Source organism: Hyaena hyaena, unplaced genomic scaffold (assembly GCF_003009895.1).
Source record: "Hyaena hyaena isolate Hyena2069 unplaced genomic scaffold, ASM300989v1 scaffold_285, whole genome shotgun sequence".
Lineage (NCBI taxonomy): Eukaryota > Metazoa > Chordata > Mammalia > Carnivora > Hyaenidae > Hyaena > Hyaena hyaena.
Genome location: NW_024080917.1, coordinates 896,695 through 912,665, shown reverse-complemented (window position 1 = coordinate 912,665; position 15,971 = coordinate 896,695). Strand labels below are relative to the sequence as shown.

Below are 15,971 nucleotides of genomic sequence, written 5' to 3'. Positions count from 1 at the left end.
CCGCCCCAGACCTGGCCGGGCCTGCAGCTGGGGCTCCTGGGAGCTGAGTGCGTGTTCTCTCTAAAGGTGATGGCCCGCTCCCTTTCCGCACCCCCTGAGCTGGAGGAAAGGGACGCGGCGGCGTACTCGGCCTCCTTAGAGGACGTGAAGACTGCTGTCCTGGGGCTGCTGGTCATCCTGCAGGTAGGCCTCTGCTCTTCCAGGAGGGCGCGGCGGCCAGCGGCCAGTTGGACTGCCGCTGTCAGGACACGTCTCCTGGGACACCAGGCACCCCCCTGGGGGGCACAGAGGGCAGAGCGGCAGCGACCCAGACTCCTCTAGTTGCTGGGGTGGGGGGGGCTCCTGAGAGCTGCAGGGAGAGGGTGGGCATGGTCGGCCAGAGCCAGTTGTGCGGAGATGCCCCCAAGTCGGCGCCAGGACCGTCCCCTCAGCTCTCAGTGCAGGCCTGCCATCCGTGCTGGCCCCATGGGTGCTGGCGTTCCTTGAACAGCTTTGTTGAGATGTAAGTCACAAACCGTATGATCCATCCATTTCAAGTGTGAGATTTGGTGGCTTTTTCAGTATCTTCAGAGCTGTGTGGGCCTCACTGGGGTTTTAGAACATTCCCGTCCCCTAGAAGGAACTCCACGTGGTTAGCCACACCTCCCTGCCCCTCCCAGCACCCCGGCCCCTGGCAGCCGCTGGTCCACTTGCCGTCCTGTGGATCTGCCTGTTGTGCACATTTTGCAGAAACGGAATCCTACACCACGGGGTCCCGTGGCTCTTCCACATGGTAGCAGGCGTCCGTGCCGCCTCCCTTCACACCACGCAGTCCGTGGTGCGGGTGTGCCTCGTCTATGTCTTCTTCATCCCGTGATATACGCTTGGGTTCTTTCCACCTTTAGGCTCTTGTGAATCGCACTGCTGTGAACACGCACATAGAAGTTTCTGCGTGGACATAGGTTTTCATTTCTCTAGAGTTCACACCTAGCGGCTGAATCGCTGGGTCAGACACTATGTGCTTCATTTGAGGAACCGCCGGACTGCCCTCCAGCGGGGCTGCTCCGTCTGACATTCCCGGGGCAGTGTGGGAGGCTCCGCCGCTTCCGCATCCTCCGCGACACTCCTGTTCTGCTCCGCAGCCACGCTGGTGCCCATAAAGTGCTGCCTGATCTGCTTTTCCCTGATTCCTGTGATGAGCAGCCTTTCGTGTGTTGATTGGGCAAAAGTGTGTGCAGATCCTCTGCTCGATTTTTGATTGGGTCTTTTGTCTTTTTATTGAATTGTAAGAGAACTTGGTATGTTGTGGACAAGAGTTGGTTGCTAGTTAGAGGGTCGGCGTGTGCTCTTCACCCCCAATTGTAGCAGCGTGCCCTCGCCTTCCTGTGCCACGGCTGTCCCCCTATGCCCCCGAGGGTTGCTGGTGCCATGGCCTCCTCCCTTCATGCCCTAGACAGCTTCCGCCTGGGCTTGCCGCCCGTCTCAAAGCACCAGTGTCCGTTGAGGTTCCTTGCCAGTGTCAGTATCCTGTAGAGCAGAGTATTTGAATCCGTTGCCTCAAAAACTTCTAATTCATAAAACATTCAAGGGCATAGCAATTTCCCATAATGCTTACCTGTGATGACGATCCAGTGTACATGCGCGAAGTGTGGGAGAAGAGCTGGGCAGCCCCTCCCTGGTGTCCCATCACGGGGGGCCTAGCCCTCTTTGCTGCCCTGAGGTATGAGGGGCCTGTGGCCTGAGTGCCCCCAGGGCCCCATCACAGAGAAATGAGAGAGGCAGTCTGTCATCTCTCCTGGGATCGCAGCCCTGGAGGCCTGAGGGCAGGGCCGCGGACCCACTCCGATTCCTATTTGTGGCAAAGTCCTGGGCCAGGCCACTTTTGTTTTCTTTCTGTGGAATGAAAAATTCATCCAAGCATCTGCTTAAAACAAGCGGCATACACACAGCAGTTAGATTTTGTCCCTCCTTCCTGCAGGACAGGCAGGCAGCCGTCCTGTCCTCTCTGGACCCTCCCGTGTGTCGTCACATTGTGTCTGGAGCTCCCTCCCTCCTTCCCTCCACCTGTTTTTGTTAATCAGTTGTCTTTAAAAAGAATAGCAGTGACCTGTGTTTGAGGCTTCTACTGCTCTCTTCGAGTACCATAGACCACAGAGGGGTCCCTCTGGTTGTGGCTGGATCGCTTCTGCCGTAGGATGGCCCATCCCACCCTGAAGCCCCCACACCAAAGTCTCACCTGGCCTCTCCCTGGCTCACCTATCAGGCGGGGCAGGAAGGGGGCTCGAGGTGGGGATCACCACCTGGTGGCTGGGTAAATGGGCCCCCTTATCCCCTGGGGCACCTGGGGCCTTGCTTGCCCCTGGTCTGTCCCGCTTTGCTAGTGGCGGAGGGAATGTGCTTCCAGCCCACAGGGGTCTCGTCGCATGTGTTGCCGAGTGGTGAGCCATTGGACAAATTTTCCTGATATATTAGCGGATTCTCCATTGATGATGTGAACATGTTGTCCTTGATTTTTTGCCAATAACCGAGAGTGTGCACATGTGGAGTGTCCATGGGATGAAGTCCCTGGGCTGGAATTAGTGGCTTGGAGGGTCTGTGCCTTCCAGAGAATGGTAGACCCCTCCCAGTTACTTGGGGAGGGCTTGTCTGGTTCCTGGCACGGTGGGTGCTGGCTCTGTGGCTGCATTTCAGCCGGCTGCCTTCAGAGTGAGCTGCGCTCTCTCTCTGCAGACTAAGCTGTACGCCTTGCCTGCCAGCCATGCGGTGCGTGTGTACGAGACGCTCGTCAGCCACCTGCAGCTCCACTACAAGCACGGCTACACACTGCCCATCGCCAGTAGCATCCGGCTGCAGGTAGGACGGCCAGCTGGCTGTCGGCGGCTGTGGCGGAACCAGCAGCCTCAGTGCTGCCCATGCTCACTTTCTGGGGGCCTGCTGGTGACCTCGGGGACCTCAGGCTGGGGACGTGGCAGGTGGTCCCAGGAGGGGACTTTGGCAGACTGTTCCATCCTTAGCGCCAGCTGTGGCTGCAGTGCCTGTGCCTCTGAGGGTCCAAGTCTGAGCCCTGCAGTGGCCTCACATGTGAGCAGAGAGAGGGGACTGCACCGCCTTTCAGGATGGGGTGCAGCCACAGCGGGGTCACTGCTGAGGCTGTGCAGCCCGTCAGCTCTGTTTGTGTGCGGGGTGGGGCAGCCGAGGTGGGGCTGAGGGGTTGGGCTAGGCGGTGGCGGGGCTGGCTGGCTGACTGGGGGTAGGCGGGGCTGGGAGGAGGGGCGGGGCTGGGAGGAGGGGCGGGGCTGCGGGGTGGGGCGAGGCGGGGGCGGGGCTGAGGGGGTTGGGCTACGCGGAAGGGCGGGGCTGGCGGGGGGGCGGGGCGGAGCCGGGCCAGGTGTGGAGGGGCGCCTGCTTTGAGGACACCTCTGCGCAAAGGTCTCTGGGTCGGAAGTGCTGGTCCCTTCCAGCGCATCCACGTATGGGGCAGCCCCCTTGCCATTTGGGTAGCCCAGTTTAGTGACCTGTTGTTCATTCGAGGAAGTGACAGTGGCCAATCAGGGTTCTGTTTTTTTGGCACTCTGGGCTGTGTGGTGCTGCCCAGGTGGCCTGTGAGGTATCCTTTCCCTCTGTGTCCCGGGCAGGCCCCACTGTGCCTGGCGTGAGGCCACGGTGTTGCCCCTGCTGTGGGAATGGCGCGCCTCCACGGGCTCCAAGAGAGGAGTCTGGGACGCCTGTCTCGGCACCCATGCTGCTGTATGCACAGTGGAGATGGAGCATGTTTGCTGTTAGCGGGAAGGGCCCTTCCTGAGAGGAGCCTGGGTGTGAGCGGCCGGCCCAGTGTTGTCCCTGCTTTGTTGGATTTTGCTTTCTCTCTGCAGGCCTTTGACTTCCTGCTGCTGCTGAGGGCCGACTCGCTGCACCGCCTGGGCCTCCCCAGCAAGGATGGGGCTGTGAGGTTCAGCCCCTACTGCGTCTGTGATTCCATGTGCGTGTCAGCCCTGCTTCCCCAGTTTTGGGGCGTGGAGTGGGCTGCTCTATGCCCTGGGGGTGGCCATGGGTCTGTGGAATGTCCAGAGCCGTCTTGATGGCAGTGTGGGCTGGGACTGGGGGCCAGTGCCTGTGCTTACCCTGTGGAGTGGTGGCTTTGCCCTCATTTCTTCTACCACTTGCCTCCACAGGGAGCCAGAGAGAAGCTCTGAGAAGAAGGCCAGCGGCCCCCTGTCGCCTCCCACCGGGACGCCCGGCCCAGCTCCTGCCGGCCCCGCTGTGCGGCTGGGCTCCTTGCCCTACTCCCTGCTCTTCCGAGTCCTGCTGCAGTGCTTGAAGCAGGTGTGGGGTCTGGTCCCTCCGCGGAGCTAGGGCACCCAGCATGGTTGGCACCGCCCATAGGGCTTGGTGCCTGTCTCTGTAGCAGTGACCTTGGTAGGTTCGCCCCATAGCCAGCCTGCACATAGTGGGGAGCACCTGCTGTGTGCAGCCATCACGTGGAGCTGGGCAAGTTGCTGAGGAGACCTTCCTGCCTCTGGGTGACGGTTTTGATGTCGGGTGAGGGTATGTAGGCAGGTAACTGGGATCGCAGCAGCCGTGTGTCTCAGGAGGAGACCGAGGGCGTGTCCCTCCGGTTGGGGGTACTTGGAGGGGCAGGTGAGAGGTGCCGGCGGCAGGAGTGAGTGGAGTCCAGAGGCCGGGGAGGTGCAGTTCTGCCCACGGGACACATAGTTGGGGCCGTGACCCAGAGGCGGAAGAGTGGAGGCCTGTTCCCATACCGGGTCCGGTGAGAGGTGATGTGGCTAGCAGTGTGCCACAGTGGGCCTGGCAAGCCTGCAGCAGCTTAGGTGAGCCTCGAAGGCCACAGGCAGGAAGGCACCTTCCCTGGGGGCGCTGGGCACTGGCACTAACGGGGGCCGACGGACACTTCCTGTGAGAGTTTCAAGGCCCAAGGGTCACAGGTGGGATTTGGAGAACGGCTCTCAGAATTGGTGGCCATTGTAGCCTGTGGGTGGTGGTGTCCCCTAACCAGGTGGTCTTGCAGGGGACGTTCCAGTGGGGCCACGACCGCGGCTTCCTCACTGCTGGCGGCCTGGGTGGCTTTGGGCCCTGCACTGGGCATCTGAGCTTGTGGGTTGCTCAGGACCACCAGCTGTCTTTTCCTTTGAGCTAGCACATGAGCTTATCGCTGTGTGTTCACCGTGCTCTGGGTGGGCATTCATCAGCGCGCCTTGGGCACAGCACCTCGGGGCAGCCTGCGGGTCACTGTCGGGTGAATAGGGAGGGGGACAGGTGTGGGGAGTTCCAGGGCCGGCTCAGAGGGGAGAGGCGGTGTTGGCTGTGCGCTGGGCCTTGAGCTCGGCCTGGCCTCTGCGGGAGGTGGGGGAGGGAGGTGGCCGCTGTCACACTGGAGTGAATGTTCTCGGAGGGGCGCATGCCCCTGAGGGCTGCAGGGACAGAGCGGGTCCAGAGGCCATGCGGCTGCCCCGCTCCAGACTGAGCTTCAGGCCCTGAAAACGTGTCTTCTTTCTCCAGGGTCCAGACAGTGCCCGCTGACCGGCCCTTTCTTCTGCAGGAGACGGACTGGAAGGTGCTGAAGCTCGTGCTCAGCAAGCTGCCCGAGTCGCTGCGCTACAAGGTCCTCATCTTCACCTCCCCGTGCAGTGTCGACCAGCTGTCCTCTGCCCTGTGCTCCATGGTAACGCCACCATCCACGGTGGGGCTGTGAGAGCCTGGGGGGCCAGTGTGGAAGCATGAGCGGCCTTTCCTTCAGAGACAGACCCCTGCCTGCAGCACACACCGTGTGTGGGGCCCCTGTCCTTCCTTCCCAGCTCAGGGCAGAGAGTTGGAGGCCTCCGTGAGGGGCTCATGAGCCAAACGTGGTATTTTGAGTCCTTGCCCATGTTGTCCTCGCCGGGGCTCCCATACATGCTCGTCCCTCTCCAGTCTGTTCCTGGCACGCCAGCGTGGGCACCCCCGCCGCCCACTTCTCTTAGAAGGCAGACCGTTGGCCAGAAAAGGAAGTAGGAGAGGCCCCGCCCCCGGCTCTCGAGCCCTTCTCGCACTAGGCCTGCGTTGTCACGGGCTCCCCTGCGTCCTCGGCCACCTAGCAGGCTGCCTGGCTGTCGGCCAGGGCCTCACATCTGGGCCTGGTCTTTAGCTTTCCGGCCCCAGAACCCTGGAGCGGCTCAGAGGGACCCCAGAAGGCTTCTCCCGGACCGACCTGCACCTGGCCGTGGTTCCCGTGCTGACGGCATTAATCTCTTACCACAACTATTTGGACAAAACCAGACAGGTACCAGGTGGGAGAGGGACCTGTGAGTGCACGGTGCTGGCACTGGAGCCCTGGGCCCCAGGATGTTTGCTCTAGCCACGTGGGTGGGACGTTTTTCTCATGACCCAGGTGGGTGCTCAGCCAGGGAGCTGGCTTTGCTTCCCCGGTGGCCACGGTGCTCCTGAGTTTTCCTTGAGGGGTGTGGGCTTAACTGCAGTGCCCACTGTCCACCCCATGTGCAGTCGCATCTTTCCTCGCTGTGGAGCCCTGCCTCCTTGTCCTGGCGCCAGGCTCAGGACAGGTGCTAAGCCACTTGGTGGAGGCTGGGCCTGTCTTGAGAAGCCAGGCCGTAGGGTCTGGGGCGCCTGACTTCCGTCCGCCTCCGTGTCTGTTGTTAGGTACAGAAGCACATGGCAGCGCCCCTTTCCTTTACTCCCCACTGCTGGCCACAAGGCCTGTGCTGCCGTCACATTTGCTCTCTCAGTTAAAGTCCCGGTCACTCTGTCATCCCTGGTGAGAGAACTGAAGTCTTAGGTCAGGTAGTCCACTCACGGTCACTGCTAGCAGGGAATGGGGCCTTGACTAGACTTGGGCCGCTCTGAGCCCACATCCCTGGTCGTGGCAAGGTCAGGAGCTCACACTCTGCTTCCTGTCCCCTCCCTCCCTGACTATACCTTCTTCTGTGTGGCTCGGCCTGGTCCGCCCTGGCTGTGCACCATTGGGCAGCAGGCCGTGCTGGGGTGAAGGCCTCCTGCGAACCCTTGAGGCCCAGGGTGTTTCTCAAGGATGGGGCTGGCCTCAGGAAATTGGAATCCTCTACAGGGCCCTGAGCTGCCCAGTGGTTGGGCCTGAGGCTGCGGCCTGAGCTGGAGCAGTCTCCTCCCGGGTCCGGGCATGCACTTCATGTGGGAAGCTGCCCAGAGCCGTGTGGGCCTCTGCTGGTCTTGCTGTCTCCAGTGGAATCTCCCCTGTAATAGGCAGCCAGTCGGGGTGTCCATAGCCAGAGGGGTAACGGGCCCAGCGTGTCCCGGCTCTGGGGTGGGCTCAGGGGCCGGGGGGCCTGCCGGCGTTGGCTGGTCGGAAGTGTCGGGAAACGCTTGAGTGGAGCTGCTCGTCTGCCTCAGGTGAGGTCTGCTCCTGGCCCTGCACTGCTAAGTGCTAACGGACCTGGGACAAGGCACTTGTCTTTCCTAAGTCTTGGTCTCTTCTTCTGTAGAACATTCTAGAGTGAGGGGAGGGGAGACGAAGCTGTGTGTGGGCAGGGGCAGGGGCAAAGAGGGCCAGCCTGCGGTGGGCTGGGTCTGAGGCCCCCGTGCCACCCCTCCAGCGGGAGATGGTGTACTGCCTGGAGCAAGGCCTGATCTACCGCTGCGCCAGCCAGTGCGTGGTAGCCCTGGCCGTCTGCAGCGTGGAGATGCCGGACATCATCATCAAGGCGCTTCCGGTCTTGGTCGTGAAGCTCACACACATTTCGGCCACAGCCAGCATGGCTATTCCACTCCTCGAATTCCTTTCAAGTAAGCGTCTGCCTCTGTGCTTGTCATCGTGTGTGAGTGTGCGGTGGACCCTTGGGCTTGGGGCTGCAACTTACCCCAGATAACTTGTGGTGATGTCTCTGAGCTCATTTTGCCATCTCTCTCAGGACGTGGTGCGTCCCGTGGAGCACCTGGGATCTGCCGTGCTCTGTTGCCTCAGGGCCTTTGCACCTTCTACCCTTCTATCTCTGAGCTTTAAATGCTTTCCTTCCTAGCCTTCGAGTGGCTGGCTCCGTTCTCACCCTCAGTCTTGGTTTAAATGGTACAGAAGCCTCTGGGTTGCCTGACACAGGCCTGCACTTGCCCTGGCTCTCACAGCGCCCTCTTTATTGCCCTCAGGACACACACCACAGTGCCCGTACACATCTCAGACTGTGACTCGCAGGAGCCGGGGTGCCTCGCCCACCCCTTCGTTCCACAGTACTCTAGTGCTTGTCTGGCCCTCTGCAGCGTGGGTGGTGGGAGCACAGCAGGGCCACCAGCACTTTTGTAAAGGGCCACGTGTGGCTTCCACTGCATGTGTTGTTTGTTGATAGTCTCGTAAAGATGTAAAAGCCATTTTGAGTCCACGAGCCGTGGAGACAAGGCCACTGGCAGGATTTGGCCCGGGGACCATGGTTTTCTAACCCTCGGAATAGAGAGCTGAGGGCCAAAGGAAGGTCACTTTCAGGGGGGCTGCGACCTTCACTCCTTCACAGCCCTGTTCGGTCAGGGTGGCTTTCAGAAATAGCACAGGACCCTGGGGACACAGGTGTGGGCCTGCCATGGCCCAGGCGCCCTCACCGGCTGTGTCCCTGCCCTGCAGCTCTGGCCAGGCTGCCGCACCTCTACAGGAACTTCGCAGCCGAGCAGTACGCAAGTGTGTTTGCCATCTCCCTGCCGTACACCAATCCCTCCAAGTGAGTGCCGGCCCCTGTCCTTCCTGCCCGTGACCTGGGCCAGCCCAAGGCCTTGTGAAGCAGAAAGGGTGCTGGTCTTTTTTTAAAAAAAATAATTTATTTTGAGAGAGATTACGTGCAAGTGAGTGGGGGAGGGGCAGAGAGAGAAAAAGAGAATCCCAAGCAGGCTCCGTGCTGCCAGTGTAGACCGATGCAGAGCTCGAACTCCCGAACTGCGATACCATGACCTGAGCTGAAATCAAGAGTCGGATGCTTAACCGACTAAGCCGCCCAGGTGCCCCTGCATGCCGGTCCTTGTCCCAGGGCCGGCCTGTGGCCTCCGGACCTCCCTTCTGTGCTCAGCTCGGCACCTTGGCCTCGGGGGGCCATGCAGAGCTGTGCCCCTTCCCTTCCTTCTCAGGTTTAATCAGTACATCGTTTGCCTGGCCCATCACGTCATAGCCATGTGGTTCATCAGATGCCGCCTGCCCTTCCGGAAGGATTTTGTTCCTTATATCACTAAGGTAGGCCAGCAGAGGCCGGACTCCTTGCCGGGTGGGACCTGCTTCACCATTGGCTAGAGTGGGATCACAGTCGGGGGTGGGGGGCCATCATCAGGTGCTGTGCTTGCCGCGGGAGGAGACACGGGGGTCAGCACCCCCCCCAACCCCCACCGGTCTGCAGCTCAGGTCTGCTCCACTCTGCCAGGGCCTGCGCTCCAATGTCCTCCTGTCGTTTGACGACACCCCGGAGAAGGACAGCTTCAGGGCGCGGAGCACCAGTCTCAACGAGAGGCCCAAGAGGTGCAGGCCTGCGGAGGGCACGGGCCGGGGTGGGTCCGTGAGCGTGGGCTGTGACCGGCACGGTGGGGTCTGGGCTGACCTGCTGGCCCGGGGCTGGCGTGCAGAAGCAGAACCTGGCCGAGGCGATGCCCCCATGCAGGCCGTGCCGGGCGCCCGGGGTCCCGGCGATGAGGTAGGGCAGGGCCTGTGATGCTGCTGGCGCCCGCGTCTAGCCGGAGCAGCCAGCACTCTGGGCCCCGAGCCGGCAGCTGTGACCTGCAGCCAGTCCTGGCCACCGGAGCACCGAGCGCGGACTTGCCGACGGGATCAGGGTGCCAGTTGTAGGGTGTCTGGGTTTGGGTCTGACTCCGCCCACTGAGTGATAGGGTTGCACCAGGGCAGCTGTGGCTCCTGGGAAGCCGAGTGCCTGGCCCGGGCGAGGAGGCGCTCCAGGGCGCTGTAGTCAGCGGGCCTCGGGCCGGGGTCCCCTTCCTCCTGAGCTTGCTGTCCAGCCCACTGCTAATCAGGGGACACGCTCCTCTGTCACAGCCGCTTTTGCCAAACCCGAGAGCCGTGCTAGGCCTTGTCTCGTTTGCATTTCACCCCGACGGCGACTCCTCTTTCTGCCCCCCCGCCTTCCACCCCAGCTTTTTCAGTTCTCCCCTGGGGGGAGTACGGCATTTTCCAGAATGACCAGGTCAGTGTGACCTAATGTTAAAATCTGGTTTCTCAAGGTCCAGGTCGCTGGGGGCCCGGGACCTTGAACTAAGAACCGGCCTCTTGAGTGGTGACCTTTGGGGCGTCAGCGCTCCCTGCTCCCTGAGCTGGGTGGTGCCGGCCGCGGGGTGGGGGTGGGGGGGCACCTGGTCAGCGCAGCCTGGAATCTGCCGTGCGGTGCGCTCCATACACGTTTTATTTGCACTAATGGTCTTTGTTTTGGTACCGTGACTTTTTCTCAGTTATGTTTACGAGATGTATTTTCATGCATTTTTGTTTTCTGTTTCTTCCCCCTGCTAACTGGCCTCTGGCATGGTTTTTTGTTCATCTCCCCCGCGGGCTCTCCATCCTGACTCTGTGGCCTGTGACCTTTCCTCCTCATCCCTCCAATGGCTTGTTCTCCCCTCCCGGGAGCTGGGCTCTCTGGGGCTTGGGCCTTCCTTCCTCACCTGGTAGTTTGAGGATAGCCAGACCCCCAAAACAAGGCTTGAATAACTCCCCACCCGTGAAAGAATTCCAGGAGAGCTGTGCAGCCGACGCCTTCCGGTGCCGCAGCGTCAGTGTGTCTGAGCGTGTGGTCCGCAGGTAGTGGGCGCTGGCGGGGGGGGGTGGGGCCGGACCCTGCAGCTTGGCCCGTGCGGCGGCACTGCCAGGCGGGAGCACCCGGGTGGCGGTGCATGGGGCTGCTTGCATGACCTCGTGGCCCGGCCGGAGCTGGAGGAGCAGGAGAGGGGCCCTGCCCAGCCCTCGGTCCCGGGGAGCCTGGTGGTGGGGGTGGGAAGGTTGCATTCTGTCCCCACGCCTCGTCCGAGACGGGCGGGCCGCTCGGCCTCCTTAGAGGCTGGCCCAGGAGCCCAAAGCAGGGCGGTAGCTGAGAAACCCAGGCCTCCGGTGGCAGCTGCCCGAGGGCCTGTCCCAGGGCCCAAGGGCCTCTGCGAATGAAAGCAGCGCCCACGTGGGTCCGGCGGGGACGTGCTCCAGGCGTTGGCTTTCCTCTTCTCCCGGGTGGGCTCTTTTCTGGAGCTTTCTTTCAGTGAAAGTCTGCTTTCTGTTGTAGCCAAAAGGGCACGGGCTCTGGGGGCGGGGGCGGAGGCAGAACTCTCAAGGGGGCGTGGCCTCGGTCACGCTCCCCGCTGTGTCTGAGTGCAAGTGTGGCCCCTGGGGGTCACCACACCCACCAGGCGAGGCTGCACTGAGCTGTGGGACTGGGTGGGGGGGCAGTCTCCCCAGGCCGCCCCTTCAGGTCTAGGAGACCCACTTTCTCGATGCCACCTTGGCTTGGGCTCCAGCCTCAGGCCGGCCTCGGTCAAGTGTGGTTTGGGGGGCTGGGGGTGGGTCAGTGAGGCTCTCTGCTCTCTTCTAGCCAAGTTTATCACAAGCAGGATGTGGCAAAGAGGCTGTGACATTATGTGTCAGAATTAAGCCCTTGTAAGCCTCTTCTGGTCACTGGGGGCACAGAGCTGGGGTGGCCTGAGTTGAGGGTGAAGAGCTGCACACAAACCCCGGAGCCTCCCTGTCATCGGGAGGCGGCCCCGTGGGCAGAATGCAATCTTTGCCTGTGTGTCTGGGGTCTTCACATCTCTGCATGACTAAAGGGCTCTGCCACAAAGCCGTCCCCTAACTCCTGCGCTTCGGTGAGGGGACATCGGTCTCTCGTGAGGCCTTGCCCTCCTCTCTCCGGGAGGACGTGTCGGCGCCGTCTGCCGGGCCGTGGCTCCACTGGCCCTGTGCCCTGGTGGGGCATTTGTGGGCGCGGCCCCCCAGCACATGCATGCCTCCAGCTCTGGCCCCTGGGGGGAGAGGAGGGGCCGGCGGGCACCTGACCCGGCCGGGCCCCTCCCTCCAGCAGGATCCAGACGTCCCTCACAAGTGCCAGCTTGGGGTCTGCGGATGAGAACTCGATGGCCCAGGCTGACGACAACTTGAAAAATCTCCACCTGGAGCTCACGGAAACGTGTCTGGACATGATGGCCAGATATGTGTTCTCCAACTTCACGGCGGTCCCCAAGAGGTGTGGGCCGGGCTCTTTTCTTCCGTGACTGTCCTCGGTCAGAGTGGCAATGGCGGGCAAGGCGTGCGGGGCTCCTTCCTGCAGGCGCGACTCGGTCAGGGTGCCTTTGGAGCCTCGATGCCCACCGGGCAAGGCGGTGGCTGAAGCTCCTGTGCTTTCAGGTCCCCGGTGGGGGAGTTCCTCTTGGCTGGTGGCAGGACCAAAACCTGGCTGGTTGGGAACAAGCTGGTCACTGTGACGACGAGCGTGGGGACCGGGACCCGGTCACTGCTGGGCTTGGACTCCGGAGAGCTGCAGGGCAGCCCGGAGCTGACGTGAGTGCACTCCACCCCCCGCCTGTCGGGCTGTGACCTTGGCTGTCTTGAGCCCAGGCTGGCGTGGCACGTGCATGCCAGGGTGAGCCCGTGAGGCGTCTCGGTCACGCTCTGCGCGGCCCCTCCTGTCCTCAGCTCTGACCCCGGCGTGCACGTGAGGCAGACAAAGGAGGCGCCTGCCAAGCTGGAGTCCCAGGCCGGGCAGCAGGTGTGCCGTGGGGCCCGGGACCGCGTCCGCTCCATGTCCGGTGAGCCCCAGCCCGCCGCCGCCGCCTCGGGGCCCCGCGTGTCTGCGTGCTCGCACAGACTGCGGGGACGTTTCTGCGAGCCCTCGCCACAGGGGTGTGTGGCGGGCGGTGTGCCGTTTGCACAGCTCTGGCCCGAGACCCCTTGTTGCCGACGACCAGCTTCTCGTGGCTTGTGTTTCCTGTGAAGCCTCGGCAGCCCCGGTCCTCCGCTCAGCTTGCCCCTGGAGCTTTCCTTTGCTGTAACTGGGATGAGCCGTGGTCCCACGGTGGGGGCAGTGCTAGGGCCCCTTCTTACTTCCCTGGGCCCCCCGAGGCTGACCCCATTAGGGGGCCATGCCCGGAGGGCTGGGCTGCCTCTGGTCGCCGGTGGGGGGCTTCATGGCTGCCGGGCCCTGGGTGGAGCGGGCACCGGTTCTGCGCTGGCGGCCCTGCATTGGGCAGGTGGTGGTCACCAGCCCTCCTGTCCTCCCTTTCCTCAGGCGGCCACGGCCTTCGCGTTGGTGCCCTGGATGCTCCGGCCACCCATGTCCCAGGTGCACAGACCGCGCCAGCCAGCACGTCTGAGAGGGCCTCAGCTGCCGCCCCGTTCCCGGCCCAGGAGAAGACGAGCCTGGCGGCCTACGTGCCCCTGCTGACCCAGGGCTGGGCGGAGATCCTGGTCCGGAGGCCCACAGGTACCCACGGTCCGCGCTCAGCACGCCTGGGCCTCTGTCACCACGCGGTGACTGTGGGACCGTTACCCACGAGGGCTCTAGATGCACAGGAGGGGCAGGCGGACTGGGCCGAGGGAGCATCTGCTCAGTGATGCCCGAACGGCGAGCGGAGCGGGGACCCAGGTGGCTGAGTGGGATGGCCTCCCTGACAGAGGGCCGCAGAGCGGGCAGCTTCCGTTTCCTCCTGCTCCTGGGGGCTCCGGTGAGGGAGCAAGAGTCTTTGTTTTCCCTTACGGGGGGCTTTCTGAGCTGCTGGAGGTTAGGACTTCCAGACAGGAATTTTGTGGGACACGATTCAGCCTGTGGTGGGGATTTGAGGCGTTAAAGGAAGGACTTAAGCCAAGGACCAGGGCCTGGGGTCCACTTTGGGCACCATGTGCGAGCGGTGACAGGGTAGGATGTGGTGCCCGGTCCTGAGGAGCCTCCTGGGCAGTAAGGCTGTGGGCCCAGGGTCCTGTCAGGGAGCCGGCAGGGGGGAGGCCGGAGCCTGGATGAGAAGGCCCAGGTAGGGCAGGAGGAGGCGGGTCGGGGTTAAGGGAGTTGCTCTCGATGTGAGGACACTCACTGAGGAAGGTCGAGTCAAAGTGTTGGCCCGCGGGCCTTGTGGGGAGAGGGTCAGAGCCCAGAAAGCACCCCCAGCTCTGCCTCCTCCAAGCTTTTCGGTGAGGTCTGTTCTTTGAGGTGCCTCTGCCGGGTTCGGCCTGGGCGTGAGAGCTGACCTGGGGCGCAGAGCAGTGTGAGCCGGGGCCCTCCCGCTCATGCGTCAGGCGCGTGACCGCCGCACGGAGCTGCCCTTGACCTGGGGGTGTGGCCGCGTTGGGAGGGAGCATCAGGGCCAGCCGGGGCCTGCCGCTGGCAGAGCCTTCCCCCTCCCTTCTCGCTCCCTGGTTGAGCAGAGGGAGCCCTGGCGACCCCCACCTGCCCCGTGTGGCCTTGGCGCCCCTGTGTGGGGGTGGGGAGGCCAGGAGGGGTGGAGCGCCGCCTGAGGGCTGCTGCCGGCCCCCTGCAGGGAACACCAGCTGGCTGATGAGCCTGGAGAACCCGCTCAGCCCGTTCTCCTCGGACATCGACAACATGCCCCTGCAGGAGCTGTCCAACGCCCTCATGGCCGCCGAGCGCTTCAAGGAGCGTCGCGACACGGCCCTGTACAAGTCGCTGTCGGTGCCGGCGGCCGGCTCCGTCAAGCCCCCTCCGCCCCCGCGTTCTAACACAGGTGGGTGCTGGCCGCAGCCCACCCGCCAGTGCAGCTCCCCTGCGCTGCCCGGACGCGCCCGGACCGGGGGCCCTGAGCTCTCCTCGCGCCACAGCCTGACGTGGGAGCAGGGCCCGCTCCCGCTAAAGGGCCCCTCTTCCCGACGCGCGCGAGTTGGCTGTGCAGGGGCGGGCGCAGCAAAGCCCCCGAAAGCCTTTGCCCTGCGCTCTCCTCGGAGCGCCCGGGACCCGGGCTCCAGGCGGGCGGCCGCGCTTTTGCTCGGGTGCGGGTGTGGATGCGCCGAGCACACCGCCTGAGCCTGCCTGCGCTCGCGTGCCCGTGCCTCGCCTGCTGCCGCGGAGCTTCCCAGCCACCGTCCGGCCTTCCCCGTGGCCCAGGACCCGTTCTGGTGAGGAGCAGGGCCGCGCTCCCCTCCCAGACGCCGGCTCTGGCAGCTTGGAGAGCCGGGCGCCGCTGGCCCTCCGCTCTCTCTCTCCAGGCCCCGGCTCTGTGTGGGATTAGTGGTGCCTTTCCTCTGCTCGACTGTGCGTAGTCTCTCCTCCGCTGACTGGCCGCTCGCGGTTTCCCTTGCAGTGGCCTCTTTCTCCTCCCTGTACCAGACCAGTTGCCAAGGAGAGCTGCACAGGAGCATTTCCTGGGCAGGTACTCGCGTGTCTCTTTAAGGGAAGCAGTGTTCGCTGCAGAGCACCGCTCTGCCCCGTAGATGCCGCTCTCCTCGCCCCCATCCGCGTACCCTCCGTGATCCTGCCAGAGCTGCTCCGTGCCCCGGGGAGCAGGGCCCCGACTCGCATGAGGACGTCTGTGCAGAATGCCTGCGCTTGGCCGGCGGACCCCTCTGCCACGTGCCCTTCGTGGCTGAGCTCTGTCCCCACGTCGGGCGGGCCCTCACAGCCGCTTCTTCACTTCACACCTCGGGATGTGACACTGGGCAGCTGAGCCACACATGCTGGCAGGGGACGGTTCTTTGAGGCGAGCCTGGCCCTGGGGCTTACCCAGCTGACCTTGCCCTGGCCTCTGGTGGTCTGATTGGCTTTGTGCACCCACAAATTGGGCCGTGTCTGCCTTTCGTCGTGGGCTGGCTGGAGGCCCTGCAGACCAGCCTCTGGCCCGTTGCTCCCAGGCCCCGGCAAGGGTCGGGGGTTCTCACCTGCACGGCCCTTGGGCCCACCTGGGTCCCCACGTGTGGACGGGAGCCAGTTAAGAAAGGGTACTGTGGAGACGGGCTCCAGCAGGCGGCTAACAGGCCGTGCGCGTGTGGGGCTGTGTGCGTGGCGGCCGCGGGCTGGCCTAACCCCAGTTGCTTCTCACCCCCCCCCCCCCCCCCC

At 63.4% G+C, this 15,971-nt stretch overlaps 1 protein-coding gene across 13 annotated transcripts in view; it reads left to right on the top strand.

Annotated features, from left to right (window-relative positions):
• TSC2 (TSC complex subunit 2) overlaps positions 1-15,971 on the top strand; it is a 33,399-nt gene that overhangs the window by 12,274 nt on the left and 5,154 nt on the right. For 2 of the 13 annotated variants that reach the window (XM_039246594.1, XM_039246597.1), the window contains 17 exons: positions 67-183; positions 2,710-2,832; positions 3,852-3,958; positions 4,152-4,302; positions 5,537-5,659; positions 6,122-6,256; positions 7,563-7,752; positions 8,576-8,669; positions 9,070-9,172; positions 9,357-9,451; positions 10,604-10,732; positions 11,994-12,158; positions 12,320-12,472; positions 12,608-12,720; positions 13,200-13,394; positions 14,443-14,646; positions 15,220-15,288. In XM_039246594.1, coding sequence (XP_039102525.1) covers positions 67-183; positions 2,710-2,832; positions 3,852-3,958; positions 4,152-4,302; positions 5,537-5,659; positions 6,122-6,256; positions 7,563-7,752; positions 8,576-8,669; positions 9,070-9,172; positions 9,357-9,451; positions 10,604-10,732; positions 11,994-12,158; positions 12,320-12,472; positions 12,608-12,720; positions 13,200-13,394; positions 14,443-14,646; positions 15,220-15,288 — 2,266 coding nt within the window. The remainder of the gene's footprint in view (positions 1-66; positions 184-2,709; positions 2,833-3,851; positions 3,959-4,151; positions 4,303-5,536; positions 5,660-6,121; positions 6,257-7,562; positions 7,753-8,575; positions 8,670-9,069; positions 9,173-9,356; positions 9,452-10,603; positions 10,733-11,993; positions 12,159-12,319; positions 12,473-12,607; positions 12,721-13,199; positions 13,395-14,442; positions 14,647-15,219; positions 15,289-15,971) is intronic. The other 11 variants (XM_039246599.1, XM_039246604.1, XM_039246598.1 and 8 more) reach the window with 6 other exon arrangements.